At 42.3% G+C, this 15,988-nt stretch overlaps 1 protein-coding gene across 2 annotated transcripts in view; it reads left to right on the forward strand.

Moving 5' to 3' along the window:
* Positions 1 to 15,988, forward strand: part of LOC115528875 (seizure protein 6 homolog) — a 61,658-nt gene that overhangs the window by 17,449 nt on the left and 28,221 nt on the right. For both annotated transcript variants that reach the window (XM_030337252.1, XM_030337251.1), the window contains exons 2-3: positions 8,111 to 8,779; positions 9,604 to 9,737. In XM_030337252.1, the coding sequence (XP_030193112.1) occupies positions 8,111 to 8,779; positions 9,604 to 9,737 (803 nt within the window). The remainder of the gene's footprint in view (positions 1 to 8,110; positions 8,780 to 9,603; positions 9,738 to 15,988) is intronic.

Here is a 15,988-nt window from a genome sequence, read left to right on the forward strand (position 1 = left end):
CAAAAGCAATTTCTAATGAAATGACAGCATGTTATGTATTACAAAAAAATAAAAATTAAATAATGATTTTAAGTTGTATGTATATGTTAACAGCTAGCTTAGCAAGTGACATTAGCAAGGAAATGTACAGTGCACCTTTGTAGTTCCCACATGTCTAACAGAATTGTAATCAATAGCTGCTTTTCGATAGAAAGTTACAGTGCTACCATGAAACACACACTGACTGTATTATAATTGGTTAAAGTATTGTATTTGAACATCATTTTCTGTAACTTCAATTATTTCCTTTAAATTTGAAAGGACATTTTACCTTGTTGTAAAACAGGATTAAATAGGGGCCATATTGTAGTGATTTATTTAAGAAGCTAATGCAAAGTAAATGCATATCTTGAAGTGTTTCTGAGTGTACCAGATATTCTTTAGACAGGATGAGAGCGGCATGGACTAGGACCGAGGACAAGCACCTGCGCAGCCTCCTACAACATCAAATCAACCAGCAGCACAACAAGCTTATTGAATTAATGTAAAAAAGCGAGCCAGGCCCCCAGCTCAGTAATTATAAATCAAGAGCAATCAGCAGAGCATAATTGATTCAGTAATTGTGTTTGCTTTCTTGAGCAAGGCCCAAAACTTTCCCAGCATGACTCATGGTAAGATGCCATTGCTGTCACAGCACTGCATCAAATGTTTTGTCAATATTTAAACATTGAAGTTAGTTAAAAGGTTCCTTACAGCAGAAAATATTATTTTTCTCAACAATGTTAGGACTGGTTGAGGTACTTCATAAATGCTATCTCAGAATAAGTATCTCATACATGCCAGCTCAGAAGAAATATCTCATATATAAGCCATCTCAAGTTGTCTCAGATGTGTCATCCCATACAAGCTATCTCAGAGTAGCTATCTCAGATCAGTTTTCTAAGAGCAGCTATCTCAGATTAACTCTCTCAGAGGAGCTATCTCAGAGGAGCTATCTGACAGGAGCTATCTAATATCAGTTAACTCACAGGAGCTATCTCAGAGGAGCTATCTCAGAGGAGCTATCTCAGAGGAGCTATCTCACAGGAGCGATCTCAGATCAGCTATCTAATTTCAGCTATCTCAGGCAGGCTCACCGTTTCACAGAGACAAGGGACTCAAGGGCGTCAAGATTGCATGCCCACCTTCAATTGAATCAGCCCCTCCTCGGTCTGGTTCTGGTTATCTGGAGGGCTGACAGAAATAGTCAGGTTCTGCCGCTCCAACGACTCTGCCATCGCACCCGATAGGAGCGACAGGGAGCAGGCGAGCCTCATGATCACTCACAGGGACAGCCCTCAGCCCTGCTGCACTCTGGCTAAGGAGACAGTCTCTCTTTGTCTCTTTCATCCCTATGAGTTCTACATGACACATATGTCTTTGCTCTTAATTAATGCATTATTAGCTCTTAATATGCATAGTTGATATTTATTATTTAAGTATATTTATTTATTTTCCTGATATCTTTCCTGATATTTATATATATGTTCTTTCATTCTACTCTTTTTCTAACACTTTAACCAGGCACTTCAATTTACAACCTGTCAATTGTGGTTGAATTCCTTCCCGAAGCCAGTACAACTTGCTCATGGTTTTTCTTGGAGACTAATCCCCACTGCCATCTCTGTCCACACTTCATGGCTTGGATGCACATGGAAAAATCAAGGCCAGCACCATTTTTGTGCTTGAGGAAAGCAAAAATATTGTAATGTAAAACAATATTGTAAGGTCTTTTTTCCTGTTCAATGACCCTTTGCTGGCAGCAACATCAAGCTCCATCTGAAGTTCAGAGGCCCTAATGCTGCTCTATCCTCCCCCTCTCTGAGTAGCTGCATGTTGACAGTCCCTTACGTTCCCCTTCCATTTCACACCTGTCATCCCACATGAGCCATCACAGAACCAACAGCCTGCACAGTATGAGCCAGTGGTTCCCATCCTTGGGGTCGGGACCCCACTTGGGGTCCCATGATAGGCATATTGGGACAAACATGTAAAAATTGGGGTTAGAAATATCAAAAGTCTCAATCATGCATCCGAAATAGTGTCGTGGTTGGTGATGTTACATTTCTATGAATTTATAATTTCCTTTGTTTCCGCCATTTATATATATGTATATGGCGGAAACAAAGGAAATGTTAAATTCATAAAATAATAATATAATAATAATAATAATAATATTATTATTTATTTTTTTCCAATAAAACATTGATACAAGGCAAAAAGAAGACAATTACATTGGATAAATAGGCTCAAACAGTCTGAATGCGCTTGGCTTGCTACTTAGGAATACGGAACCAGCATCTGGAACCGTACAGTCATGTGAAACATGTCAGAAAGACATGGTTTTCGACAACAACTTGTATTCCCATTAGACTGGTTGAAATGTCAAACTGTCGCAGTCTGACTCCTTCACAACAGCATTGATTTGCTTCTTTTTTTTTTCTGAATCTCTCTCGTCGTCAGCCTCAATCACCCTTGGCCTTGGCTATTTCTCTGCTCTGGTCTGCTCCGGGGGCCACGCGGAAAGAAAGGCTCTTCCCTCAACCTGTTGGAGTGGAGTGGACCGTCTGCGGGCTTATCGCGGGTTGTCGGAGAGCAGTAAACACTCATTTTCATGGCTGTCAGTTGGCTGAAGGCGGTCAGTGGCGTGGAACGCATCGCAGAGTATATCAGCCACGTCCCCAAGAGCGGCGGAATAAAGCGGGCTTCCTGAAGCCGGGGTGCTCAGGCTCTTCTACATTCCGCTGGCCATATCCCCGGGAAATATTGCCACTGCTTCTGAGTCTGCTTACATCGTGGTTTCCTTACCTTCGGTCCTTGGGAGTTGAGAAATATATGAGAATCACTCTTGTGTGTGAACACATGTTTAACTGATTGATATTCAGACGTTTGTGATTATTATTATTATTTTTTTTCCTCAAAGAAACAAAAGTGCCATGCTGCTGGCTATAGCAGGATGATCAAGTCCCCTTATTCAGACTGTTGACCTCGAACCATATAGAGTGCTCAATTAATAGGTTCCTTTCCTTGTTTCAAGAAAGATGTCCTCCTTGTTTTCTACTATGTACTTTGGCTTCTCTTGTGTAACCTAGTCATCTAGATTCAGCTTGGAAAAGCGCAGACCCAATATTCAGTTCCTTAATGGTACAGACAGCACAATTGATTTCAGGCATTGGAAGACAGTATCTGTATGTTTTGTCTGCCAGAGAAGGGAGTTGAAAGGAAAGTGGGCTACATATATGTGGCTGCAGAGACTTTGCCTGGGTGGACGCTGCCTAGACTTGTGTATCAGCAAGGAACTCCATCCATTTCAACCAACGTCCACAAGCTCCCCCACACTATTGCCTCCCAAACCCAAATTACCAAACAAGATTCTTGACAGCCATTTATATATGTTCTTGTTGTGTTGTGTGCTTCTAGATGTAAAATGACACTGTGTGGTTTGTTGTGCATGTTTAAGAATTTGTGTGATACCTGTTTGATTGTGTGTGTGTGTTCATAATGGGTTTGTGTGTGTGTGTGTGTGTGTGTGTGTATGTCTGGGTTGTGTGCGTGTACAGGTTTTTGTCAGGTGATCCATCAGATTGTAACACACAGAGCAGCTGTGGTGGTGAAGTGCTTGATCTTCTCCTAGGGCTGCCATCCACTGGTAGCCCCCACACCGCTCCCTATATTTCTTCATCTAATTGGATTGCAGCTTGTCAGCAAGTCATCCCTCCACCGCCACACACCGCCTCTGCTGCTGTTTGCTCTGCCAAGTGTTCTCCACTGTGCTCTGCCTACATAACCACACCATCTATCTATCCATCTATATATCTATCTATCTATCTATCTATCTATCTATCTGTCTGTCTGTCTGTCTGTCTGTCTGTCTGTCTGTCTGTCTGTCTGTCTGTCTGTCTGTCTGTCTGTCTGTCTGTCTGTCTGTCTGTCTGTCTGTCTGTCTGTCTGTCTGTCTGTCCGTCCGTCCGTCCGTCCGTCCGTCCGTCCGTCCGTCCGTCCGTCCGTCCGTCCGTCCGTCCGTCCGTCCGTCCGTCCGTCCGTCCGTCCGTCCGTCCGTCCGTCCGTCCGTCCGTCCCTCCGTCCGTCCCTCCCTCCCTCCCTCCCTCCCTCCCTCCCTCCCTCCCTCTCTCTCTCTCTCTCTCTCTCTCTCTCTCTCTCTCTCTCTCCATCCATCCATCCATCCATCCATCCATCCATCCATCCATCCATCCATCCATCCATCCATCCATCCATCCATCTATCTATCTATCTATCTATCTATCTATCTATCTATCTATCTATCTATCTATCTATCTACCGTCTGTCTATTTGACTGTCTGTCCATATCCATCGATATTTCTGTCAATTTTTTCTGTTTATCTGTCTGTCTGGCTGTTTGTCTCTTACTGCCTGCATTTCTGTATCTGTTCTACAGTCTGCCTGTATTTATGCTCTGCATTTATTTCCCTCCTCCTCCCATGCCTCGTTTTTAGCTTTCCAAGTCTAATCATGTTCAATTGTACACATCTGCCCTCCTTGCACTGAGGCATCACACTTTGTTTTGTAGCAGGGTGTCAGCAGTCAACATGTTGTTTGTTGGTGCTGGTGTATCCAGGGCGTGATGAAGACTCACCTCAGAGTAGATCCACAGTGACAGATGTATCGCAGCTTCCTTCACTCTAAAACAAAAAAAAAAAAAAAAATTGCCAGCCAAAACTTGGCTGGCAACTGCCATGAAACTCATTGTGTAATATATTGGATGGTTTCATTCCTCACCTTTGCACTTGTAGTGGTTGATGAGTATCATCCACCACACTAACTATTAAAGTGCTTTTTCCATTTAAATGCAGTGAATTATTGTTATAAATATAACAATAAATCAAAATTCTAGGCATAACTGAGCCGATGGATCCAGGCGTGTCTCATTTTATTTTCTGTGTGCAGCGTTGTTTGTGTTTGTGTTTTAAAACAAATCAAAGGGGACACCGTACACCACAACATGGCATCAAATCATTGAATTGTTGCTGATTACGCAGAAACAGCACAGTTCCTGTCACTCTGCATTTTTTTATGGTCACTGCCAAGCAATAAATAGCATGTCTGGATTACAGTGTGTTATGTGAGGGAAAAGAGTGTCTAATTGCACTGGCTTTGTACAGATTCACAAAGTGTCAGGCGGCTTTGCTAATCTAGGGCTCAAGGCTGGAAGCTTTTGACAAAATAATCAAAATATGGAAAATGCGGAAAAGACAAGCGGATTGATTTGGATTCAAACCTTGGTGTTGAGGGAAAATTCCGGATTGTGCTTTTCATTATTTCAAAGTCTCAAATGTGAAAATATTGTTCAATATGATCGCATGTTTTATTCCCCAAATATGATTATTTTCATATCCACTCCAACAATGGTTGATTTGTAAGGTTGAAACTTTCATGTTTGTTGGTCCTCGGGAATGTTGGTTCATGGACCTGAGATTTTAAACTATGCCCTCAAAGATGCATAAATCATCTGAAGGTTTCTAAAGATTTTCTGTGACAAAATTGTCCTTTGCTTGTGAAAGGTATCCCGGAGTCTTTTAGGGGCAGACTGTTGTTATTGACTTGTTGTCTTCAAGTTGGAAATCAATGCATATCCACTGATAAGGGCTAGAATGAGATATTGGTCTGCCTATAGTCTTTGTTCTTGGCCATCAAGGAATGGGCAACTGACCTTAAGTGAAGGTATCATGTAGAACTAGTTCCTCTTTTAATATCCACGCATGGCATGCAGAAATGCAAATGTTTTCCCAATAAGTAACATGCAACATGTTCCAATCACATTATTAAATAATTTAATATCTAAGGCTACATTCGAATTTCATAGTATTGTTGAATATGTTTGCTGGTTTTTGGAATGGAGTTGAAATTAAACCAGATTGCACTGCTCTTTTGTTTTTTATGAAGAACTGGGTTTTTCAGAGACCAAAGAGATAACTCTCACATACGACACACTATTGACTTGAATAAATATGACGGTTTGTAAATGGAGGGTTAGTTGGCTACCTATATCTATTTAAAGGCTTTGAAGGTGAATGTCTGGCTATTATTCTGCAGGTGCAGGATCGATAAGGTAAGGGACATTTTTAAGTGGGGAACATTTTGCTACAGGCAACATTGGATCAAGGGCCTGGTTTGTATTCAGTAGGAGAAAAATGACTCTGAAAATCTATTCTGCAGACAGAATTTACAAACACGGTCAGTATTGTGTGTAGAATGTGTTAGCTGCTGCATTATTTGACCAATCCATTCTGCACAAAAAATGATGCAAAAAACAGACTTTTTAAAAAAGCGTTATGTTTACGAATTCGCATCAAGTCAACACAAATACGCATATAAAAACAAACACTGCACACTCAGGGAAACACAATCTTTACCCTTCATCCAATAATGGTATTGCTTCACTCTATCATCAACTGGAGTTTTGATATTAACACACACAAACGCACGCATGCACGCACACACACACGCACCCACACACACACACACACACACACACACACACACACACACACACACACACACACACACACACACACACACACACACACACACACCCCTACACACACAAACACACACACACACAGACACACACACACAACTCTTTCAATCCTTACCCGTCTCCAATTTCACCAATCCCTAGAGGCATGGTTGATTCTCACTTTTGCTTGCTGAAAGGAAGAAGGAAGGAAATCCTTTTCGATCCTTTCCTTTTCGATCTATTAGTCATTGTAATAGTACCCTCAGCATAGTCTAGTGGGTGCATATTTTACCCTATTTCGTATAGACAGGTTGTGGGCCTTCAGGCTGCTATCTGGCTGTGTCTCCATGCTGGTAACTCCTGTGAACTTTAATGATTGGGATTTGTAATGGGTTCATGGTTGATTCAGTGGGCCAGCTCTGAGGGATCCATCAAAGTAGGCTCTTGTGGCCACATGTCCCATTGTTTTTCAGATTCCGACCCTTTTATGATATAATGTGGAAAATAAATGGCAGAATGATGGTACGTTTGCTTTTTTCAGAGGATGATTCAGAATCCATAATTAATTTGACTTGTAGTGTAATCAAACATTAAAAAAAACACATGTAGATACAGCAGACAGCTCACCAAAAGGAGATCATACTTTATACAACTACTTATAAGAGATAAGATGGGTACATTACAATATTCACACCTGTTTGCTCTCTGTGGAAAGGAGTTATACCCCACATTCAATGCGGCACATTTTGTCTGGTCTTTTGAATTATGTTCAAGATGCTTCAAGCGACAACGGGCCGGATGAGTCTGTAAGAGGCCTGAGCCATTACCCTCTCGCTTTGAGAAGAAAAGGTGCCGGCTGGGAAGTGGAGCGGCTACAATAACCCGTGATTGTTTGAAGCAGATTGCTATTAGCTGGTAGAGAGGGGGGAGCTATTATGGTGGAAATGAAGCATTGTTAAAGAAACATAAGACTTCCCTCGGCGGATGATAGCCTCCTGAAGGGGTCTCCGATTAGATCTGGCAGGTGCTCTTGGGGAGGGGAGAATGGTTTGTTACGCTACAAGAATATTCCCGGCTCATGAAATCCGCTTAGCGAGGAATATTAAGTGTCATTACAAGTGGTAGTATGGGAGGAAGGAAGCACACTGATGTGAACGATTTAACAAGCGCCGTTCGCCTCGCGCTCTTATGGTTTCCCCCAGAGTCTCGTTGGCCAACAGTCGACTCATGGGAAGATATCCACAACACAAGTGTGACAGTCATGTTAAAGTGGAGCGCAGACCAATTTGAACACGATTTAAAAAAATCCTAGAGTGAACCAAATACTTTACCTCTGTGGTTTGGTGTGCAGCAATGCCTAAAAATATTAATATACTGTTCCTTTGAAGCCCACAGTATCGCAAATGTAAACAATTTGTATCCGATGTGTGCCATGTATAGTATTCCCTTTCCTATCTCTGGAATATACAATCCAATCAATGAATAATAAGAAATTTGAATAAAAAACTGCAATTGATGTCGGCAGAGAATATTATATTTTTATGGCCTGTTGTTGTCGAACAGATAAACTGAACACCTATATATTTGGATCCACAGCATCTGCCTCTAAGGACCGCCCTGGCCTCTCCATGACCCCGGGAAGCCCCCTGCTGCGGGCCGCCAGCGTGGCCCCCACCACCAAGGACACCAGCAGAAGGCTGCCCATGGCCACCACGGCCCCTCCGCTCAACATCCCCCACCAGCATTCGCCCTATCACAACCCTTCCTCCCAGCAGCCCCCGCTGGGCCCCTGGGCCCGGCCCCACTACGGTGAGGGTGGCCGGGGGGTGGATAACCGTCGCAGTCCCCTTCCCTTTTCCACCGGACAGTTTTCTGGGGCTCCGCATATGGCTGTGCACGGGAACGTCCCACGGTTCCCCGTCACTCCACCGCTGAAGAGCGCACTTGCCGGATACGGGGGGGCTCCGGACCGCCCCGACCAGTGGCCCATCCCCGTCTTAGCGCACACCCCCGAACCCCCTCGTCTTGGAGAGCCCTCTGATCGAGCGGCCCAGTTGCGAGACATGGAGCTGCCTGCCCGGGTGTCTCCTAGTGCCACTGCTACTGCTAGCACTACGACTACTGTACCAGGGAAAGACACCGCCGCTGTGGGCCCGCTGCTGCTGAGAAAGGACTCGTCTGCAATGGGCGGCAGCACATTAGCAGGTAGTCCCGGTGGTATGGACGAGGGGACCACTAGCATAACGACCACCCCACTTAGTCCAGGTAAGAGAAGGGAGATGTGTGCATCCTGCTGCAAAAAACATGAGTAGAACTCTGATGCTTTATTGTGTCCAGAGCAGAACCCAAAATAAGCACACTCAAACTTTTTCGAAGAAATTTTCTAATTGATAATTGCAAAACTAAATGGAAACAATAATTTTTCTTAGCATTTTGAATTTGGTTTTTGAATATTTTTATTACCGGTAATCAGATTTGCAAGACAAAGCAACAAAAACACAGCAAAATATATTCTGTTTCTTTTTTCACAGTCTTTTCACAAGGCTCTATCCAGTGGGATATGCAAACCAGAAATGTTTGAAACATATGTGGGTGTGTGCGTGGGTGGGTTGGTGTGATACAATATGGCAGTAATTGTATCAGCTCAACACATAATAGGTTGTTGACAGATGACTTGCATGGAGAGTGTTTGTTTCTTCAGAGGGAAACTCATCACTTTTTAACTCAAGAAAACTCAAGAAACCAAGAAGACCACAACCTGTCTGTTCTGTGCATTAGAAAATATTAAATTTCATCATCTGATTCGATCACAATCCTAAAAATTGGTACACAATTCAATCAATCAATAAGCGTGAAGTATTGATTATGCAAATGTAAATTGTTACATGTCTCTATTTTAACATTGAATTCAATGCGAGATTTATACTTGATTCTCACATTTAAATTTGATGCCTTAGCAATCAATCTAACTCTACGTATTCCTTGGGTTTTCAGACTGTCCAGAAGACCTTCTCAGCCTCAGTCATTGTCACTGCCTCAGTTGTCATTGTCGTCCTATTCCAACACATGATCTGTCTTCATCATTGCAGCGTCCTGCAACATGGACTTCGGCGGGCCTCAGGGCGTTATACAGGCTCTGCCACAGGCCATATCTACTGTCCATTCTGTGACCGACTGCACCTACAAGGTCATCGTGTACATGGGCTACGGAGTGGAGATCCAGGTAGGAAGCAGTCATGGGGCTCTCCCCCTGCAGGGATTAAGTGACCACTTCAACTCAAAATTAAATGAAATAGGCCAGAACATGGCTATTCTTGTTCTTTCTCTTCTCTTACTATTCACTTTAATTATTCCCACATGTATTTTTTAATTGTTCAGATATATCCATTAAATATCAAGTAAAAGTACTTTAACTTAGATTTAAGCACTATTATTTGAGTGATTTTTAAATGGCAAAGCCATCCATCAGCTGTTAGTAATGGAAAGGCTCTGTGAGAATATTTGTTTCCAGTTGGCTGCCTGCCTTTATATCAGACAATTCCGAATTTTTGACTGCTCCCGGCTCATTTCTGACAAACCAGGGCATTTCTATTATATAGATTTATATCTATTTTCTGATTGGTTTCGGGAATCCATCTTGCCTGGCAATCAAAAGTGCAAAAAGAAAAACTCCTCAATGGATGATGTGGAAGGTTGGTTGCTTAGTTTCAAAATGATGCTCTCTGCACAATTTTTACAATCTTAATAACTCTATCGTACATACAGCAGCTGTAAAGTATTATATAGCCATGCTAATATATTGATCGCTTTTCTGCAATTGAAATCCTTAATGTGACTTACTGGCATCAAAATCAATAGAAGGATTGCAACCTACGCGCTGTGTGGTCTTTTTTGTATTGATATTGTGTTTCCTGTTCATAATGACTTTGGACAGAATCCAACATTTTTCTTGTCATGTTGAAATCATTGGTCTCGTTGACCCAGTTGAAATACTGCTCCATGGATTTGCCAGATAAATGTTTGTAGTTAGCATGTTAACTCTTTTAGGAACCCTCTGAAGTGACCCTCTCTGGCGATATATTGGGCTCATTCTGTTAATATGATGCGCATGAAGTAAAATCTTTATTTTCACTGTCCTCTGTGCCGTATTTAATGTGACAGAGTTATAGGATTTAACCAGAGGGATAGCGTTAGTGGGAAGACCTAGAATTCCAGTATGATGATTCTTGAAGTTGCTCACTCACTCACACAATATACTCATCGATAGTACTCAAACATAACAGTAGAGCAGACAGAATAATTTCAGCAAAATAATTTCTGTGGTTGTTGTTTTGTTTAAAGATAAGCTTCCTCATGTGTTTCTTCCATGCTATCGTTAACAAGGGGCCTTTCTTCTGCACTGCTCCTTCCCCTCTGGTGTGTGAAAGGTGGGCAGAGAGGGGGAGGCACATAAGTGCTCAGGCAGGGAGGCATATAGCAGGTCTGTCCCCAATGTCACCTCCACAAAACGTGTTTGGCTTATTCAGATAACTGACGGACGCTTCCGGCAATTACAACCACTCCTTCCACTCTGGGGTACTTAGAGTTGCTGTGAGGCGTCTGACCTTTTGAGGGAGGCTGACTCTGTGATTTAAACAGAACCTCTCCCTCTCTACCTGCGCGCCTCCCTCGCCCCGCATGATTAACTCTGAGAGCAAGGCTTCCTCGCCACGCATAAAATATACAATGGCCATTACGCCGCTGACCTTCCGGATGCCTGGGCCAATATATTTATGATATGAAAAATGAATATGTGGTTGCAAATCATCGCCAATGAAGTGTCCCGCTGCTCTGTGTCTCTCGGCCAGGGCGAGGAGAGGAGAGAGGATCACAGGAGGGAAGAAGAAGGTGACTGCCTAGCTGTCTGCCTTGCTTTCATTATTCAGAGTGACTTCCATGAAGGATTCTGCTTAGGTTGTGGACACTAATGAATTGCTCATGGATTATTTGTCCCCTGGCCTTTGTTTGTTTATAGGCCCCTTTTTAAACGTATTGTGGGTGAAATGTATCCCCGGCTTCTCTTAGTTAAATTAGCAAACCGCAAAAAAGTGCTCTGGCCCCGGAGAGACAGACAAAAACATTTGAAACGGACTTCAGATGACTAATCTTCAATGAACCCATTGGGTTAACTGCTTTATTATACATTAAGGCTTGGGTTGTAATGTGCCTTATCTACAAATAATACATCCTGATAATGTACACTAAGTCCATTTCTTTGTCCACTGTAGATTGGACAATGGTTAATCACGCAAGATAGGACAGAATTCCTCTTCTGATTTGGATTGATCATTTATAATTGTATTTAATAATCATTCATGCAGACAAATATAGCATATTAATTGTTAGATTGTTGAACACAAAGCATGTGGAGAAATGGTTCTAATAAAGGATAGAGTGGAGGAAAGGGAGAAAGTGAGAAGAGGAAGACTTTGGACGACTATCCGAATATAAAAGTCCAGTTCAAAGTTTCACTTCATAAATGCATTTAGGGAGATTAATATTGAAGAGTGTTTGACGTAAACATGAACAGACACATTCAAAAGAACGTTTTTGAATCTTATGGATTCTAGCTAAATTTGAGTTGACTTCTTGGTTTTACAAATGTAAAAAATTATACTTGATTCAAGTTTTATGTTTAAGCAGTTGTCAGGGCACAACATGATGGTAATGATGATAATGTTACATAAGATATCAGGTCAGTCTTAATAAAAGATAACAGTAGAATGGCAATTGCTCTATGAACTATACTTTATAATTTTAACTTTCTTTAGGGCAAGGCTTGATGGAAATTGAATACACTAAACTTTTGTCAATTTGTCAGATTGCAATATATTGTTCTGTTATTATCGTCATCTTCATGTGCTATTCGTTTTTAATATTCAGCACTGTGTAATGCTTAACATCATATGCCCGCATTGGGGTCAATACACAACCATTACACAACCACACTACGAATACCCATGCCATGGGGTGCATGTGCATGCACACATGGACACAAACTTATACAGCTCTAATACAACCAAATGTATGAAACTGCCTTTTGCCTTACAGGACATTTAGCTTTTCAACCACTTTTAAGACATTGAGGGCTTAGCCCAGGGCCTTAATAAATAATAATATATTGATCTCTGTGGGTGGTACAGTCAAGAGCCGAAAGTACGATTGAGTGCCTATTCAAAAAAACCCAGACAGACCGGCACTATTCGGCTAAATGATCGAGACGATTCAACCTTTAATCTTTTCCAATACGCCCTTCATAATTGAGTAGGTCTATGCTTTGACACACTGGAAATATAGAAGAAGGGTTTTCTTCAAAAATGGTCTAATAAAGCCATGGGTACTGCTTGGACCAGCTATATTGAAATGCAGGGTACCTACATCCTTCCTAGCATGTGGACCATTTTCAGATTGATTAAAATCATTGATAGGGACATTTCGATTGTCCCTTGACATTGGTAAGGACGTGTCCATACCGTTCCACCCTAAACCTACGCCCATGGCCACAGTAGAAATAAAGAACAAGGCCAAGGAACTCGAGAGCTAAGTTTAAAAAACAGTACGAAAATGAGTTGCTAGGACAGGGTCTTTACACATCACTTAAAAGGCATATGTTTTGCTCGGGGGTATCGACTCATCGATCGATATTCTCAATTGCTGTGCCGAGCTAGACACCACCTTAGTTCGATAAAGCAGCAGTTCTATCTTTGGCCTTGGGCCGCTGTAGGGATGGCAGAGATTGATTGCTAATCGTTTGTCACTACAGTGACACCCGGAGAGGCCTAGGCAGCGCTCATTTCTTGTCGGAGTAACTGCAATTATCTAGTTGGTTTTTGCAAAGAAAATGTGTTTATAAAAATGTCAAATGAATGAAAGAGAAATTAAACAATACATACTATAGTTGTTGCTCTTGTTGTAAGGTATAACCACTCAATAGGGTGTGCTGCTGGATGGTTGGGCTTATCTAAAGGTGTTTGTGAGGGTGTTAGTGAGACTGTTTGTGAGATAAAAAAAAACATTCAAGAATGCATGTAAAAAACAACATGCTCCTCACACAATAAACAAGAATGACCCTTGAAGTGACGCGGAGCGGTGAAGACAGCGATGGTTGCCTTCTCCTTCAAAGTGTAGTTACAAACCCAGATGACCTGAGATGGCTTCAATTAGAGCTTTCCTCGCGGAAGCGCTCTCTCATGGCAGCAGGGAACCAGGAGGCCTCGTGACACTGGAGGCACTGCACTCGGCAGGTGAGGTAGACGTCGCACTCTGCGGTTATCTCGCTGTAATTGTTTCTGCCACCCTGCTCCCGTACCTACCAAACGGGTGGTAGAAGTGAAAACACAGAGAGAGACACTGATTGGTGTGGTCGTTTGCATCTCCTCCCACAGCGTGTCCCAGTTGTGCCGGAACAATCTCTTATCAACTTTGCCGAACCCCTTTCTGCAGCAACACACTCAAATGCCTCAGTTCAGCAAAGGCTGTCTAAGATCATTCACGGTTGGGACAATTATGGAGCAGAGATCACACAATCTTCTTGTTAGTCTTGCCTATTTAATCCATCCGGATATACTCAGGTGCCTCATTTCTTCCTGTGAGTGACATTGTTGTTTTCGTTTTTAAAGCAGACACACCATGTGAGGTCACAGGTGTATAAGGCAGAGTGAATCACAAAGAAAAGCATATTCCATAACATCACACACTCCTCTCTCTCTCCCCAGCTCTCTTTCTCTCCATCTCTCTAATTCTCTCCCTGTGCAGCCTTTATCCCCTCAACTATTGTACCTGCCTGTTGTTGCTTCGTGGTTTGAGGTGTTCATGTCGGGAGCTGAGGAAGGCTCTTTCTGCAGTGTGTGATGTGCAGCACTTTGAATCCTCTCCAGTTTTTAAGTATAAGCCACACTTGATGGGCGGGGCTATCAGCATTCTGCAGCCATGGCTGACACACAAACACACACACACGCACGCACGCACGCACGCACGCACGCACGCACGCACGCACGCACGCACGCACGCACGCACGCACGCACACACACACACACACACACACACACACACAACCCCCCCCAACACACTCACACGTTTGTGTGTCTATATGAACACATACACAGATGCATTAATATGTTGTATGTGAGAGGCACCTCTTCGTTCCCCCTCCCCTCACCCTTGGGTTCCTCTCTTGGGATTTAGGAATCTTCAAGACTGCCCATCTCTTCCAGCCCTGATACTGGATTGTATAAGGAGAGAGAAGAAAGACAGTGTCAAGAAGAAGAATGCATTTAAAATAGAGACCAGATAATAGGAAATGACTAAATCTCACTGCATAGAATTTTGAGGGGCCGGTAAGCGACAGGGCTGCGATAAGGAAGAGGAATAAATGGAATGCTGAACAGAGAAAGACAGAGAGGAGCAAAGCAATTGGAGCCCAGGGGGGTGGTGTCAGACATTGGGGTGGATCGATTGTGTGAGGTTAATAAAGTTGCCCTTGGGCTCCGTTTTAGCAGGAGTTGGTCAATACATTAGGCCGATCCGGTGTTATACCCCGCTGATAGGGAGAGTGGTGGATGGCAATACTGCAGACAGATACGTGCATCATATGATCAGCTGCTCGAAAATCCTCCCGTGTCCCTGTGACTTCATTGCTGTTAATGAAGCTACTCTGCTTTTGTGTTGTAAATACACTAATACAGCTACTGCTGTTTATTCAGTAAAGACATAGCTAACAAAAGGCTTATCTGCCATATATAGATGTTGGAAAATATACATTTAATATTATATTATTATGATACAGTTATATGAAGAACATATCTAAAACAGACAGGCTTGCTTAACATGATCTTTGGATGGTGTTTGGAATAGCACAATTAATGTCTCTTCAACGTTAATAGAATAAATACTGTTATTGCTTTTGTACTAATAGTACATAAAACATAAAAGGAAAAACGTAATTTTGCAGCAATTGTCTAGCGCTTAAGGCGACATGAAATGGATATTTTATTATGTCGTGTTTTTGATCTCACAGTCAATGTTTCTGTTTCTACCAAATTGTTGGTTTCCAAAAAAAGTCCTTCCTTTTATCCTACCAAGCATGTTAGTTACATCCAGATTTGAAGGACAAGTTATTCAGACTTGGAACCCTTGTCTTACACACACTTGCTATAAACACACCTTGCTCAGCATACCATATTTTGCATTTATTTACCTCTTTATATTCACTAGGTGCTCGGCCGAAGCTCTGCTTTTCCTTTTCTTCCCCTTATTCAAAAATCTATTTTGTGACAAGCGGTTCGGGATTGCATTAATAATGAAATAGCTGTAGACAAGGTTACTGTTAAAAACAAGCTCAGTGCGGAAAATAAATAGTGTGGATATGGATACACAAAATAACAATTTCACTTTTATTCACTGGGGGGAATACCACATCATTAAATGTTAAACTAC

This window comes from Gadus morhua, chromosome 16 (genome assembly GCF_902167405.1).
Source record: "Gadus morhua chromosome 16, gadMor3.0, whole genome shotgun sequence".
Taxonomy (NCBI): Eukaryota; Metazoa; Chordata; class Actinopteri; order Gadiformes; family Gadidae; genus Gadus; species Gadus morhua.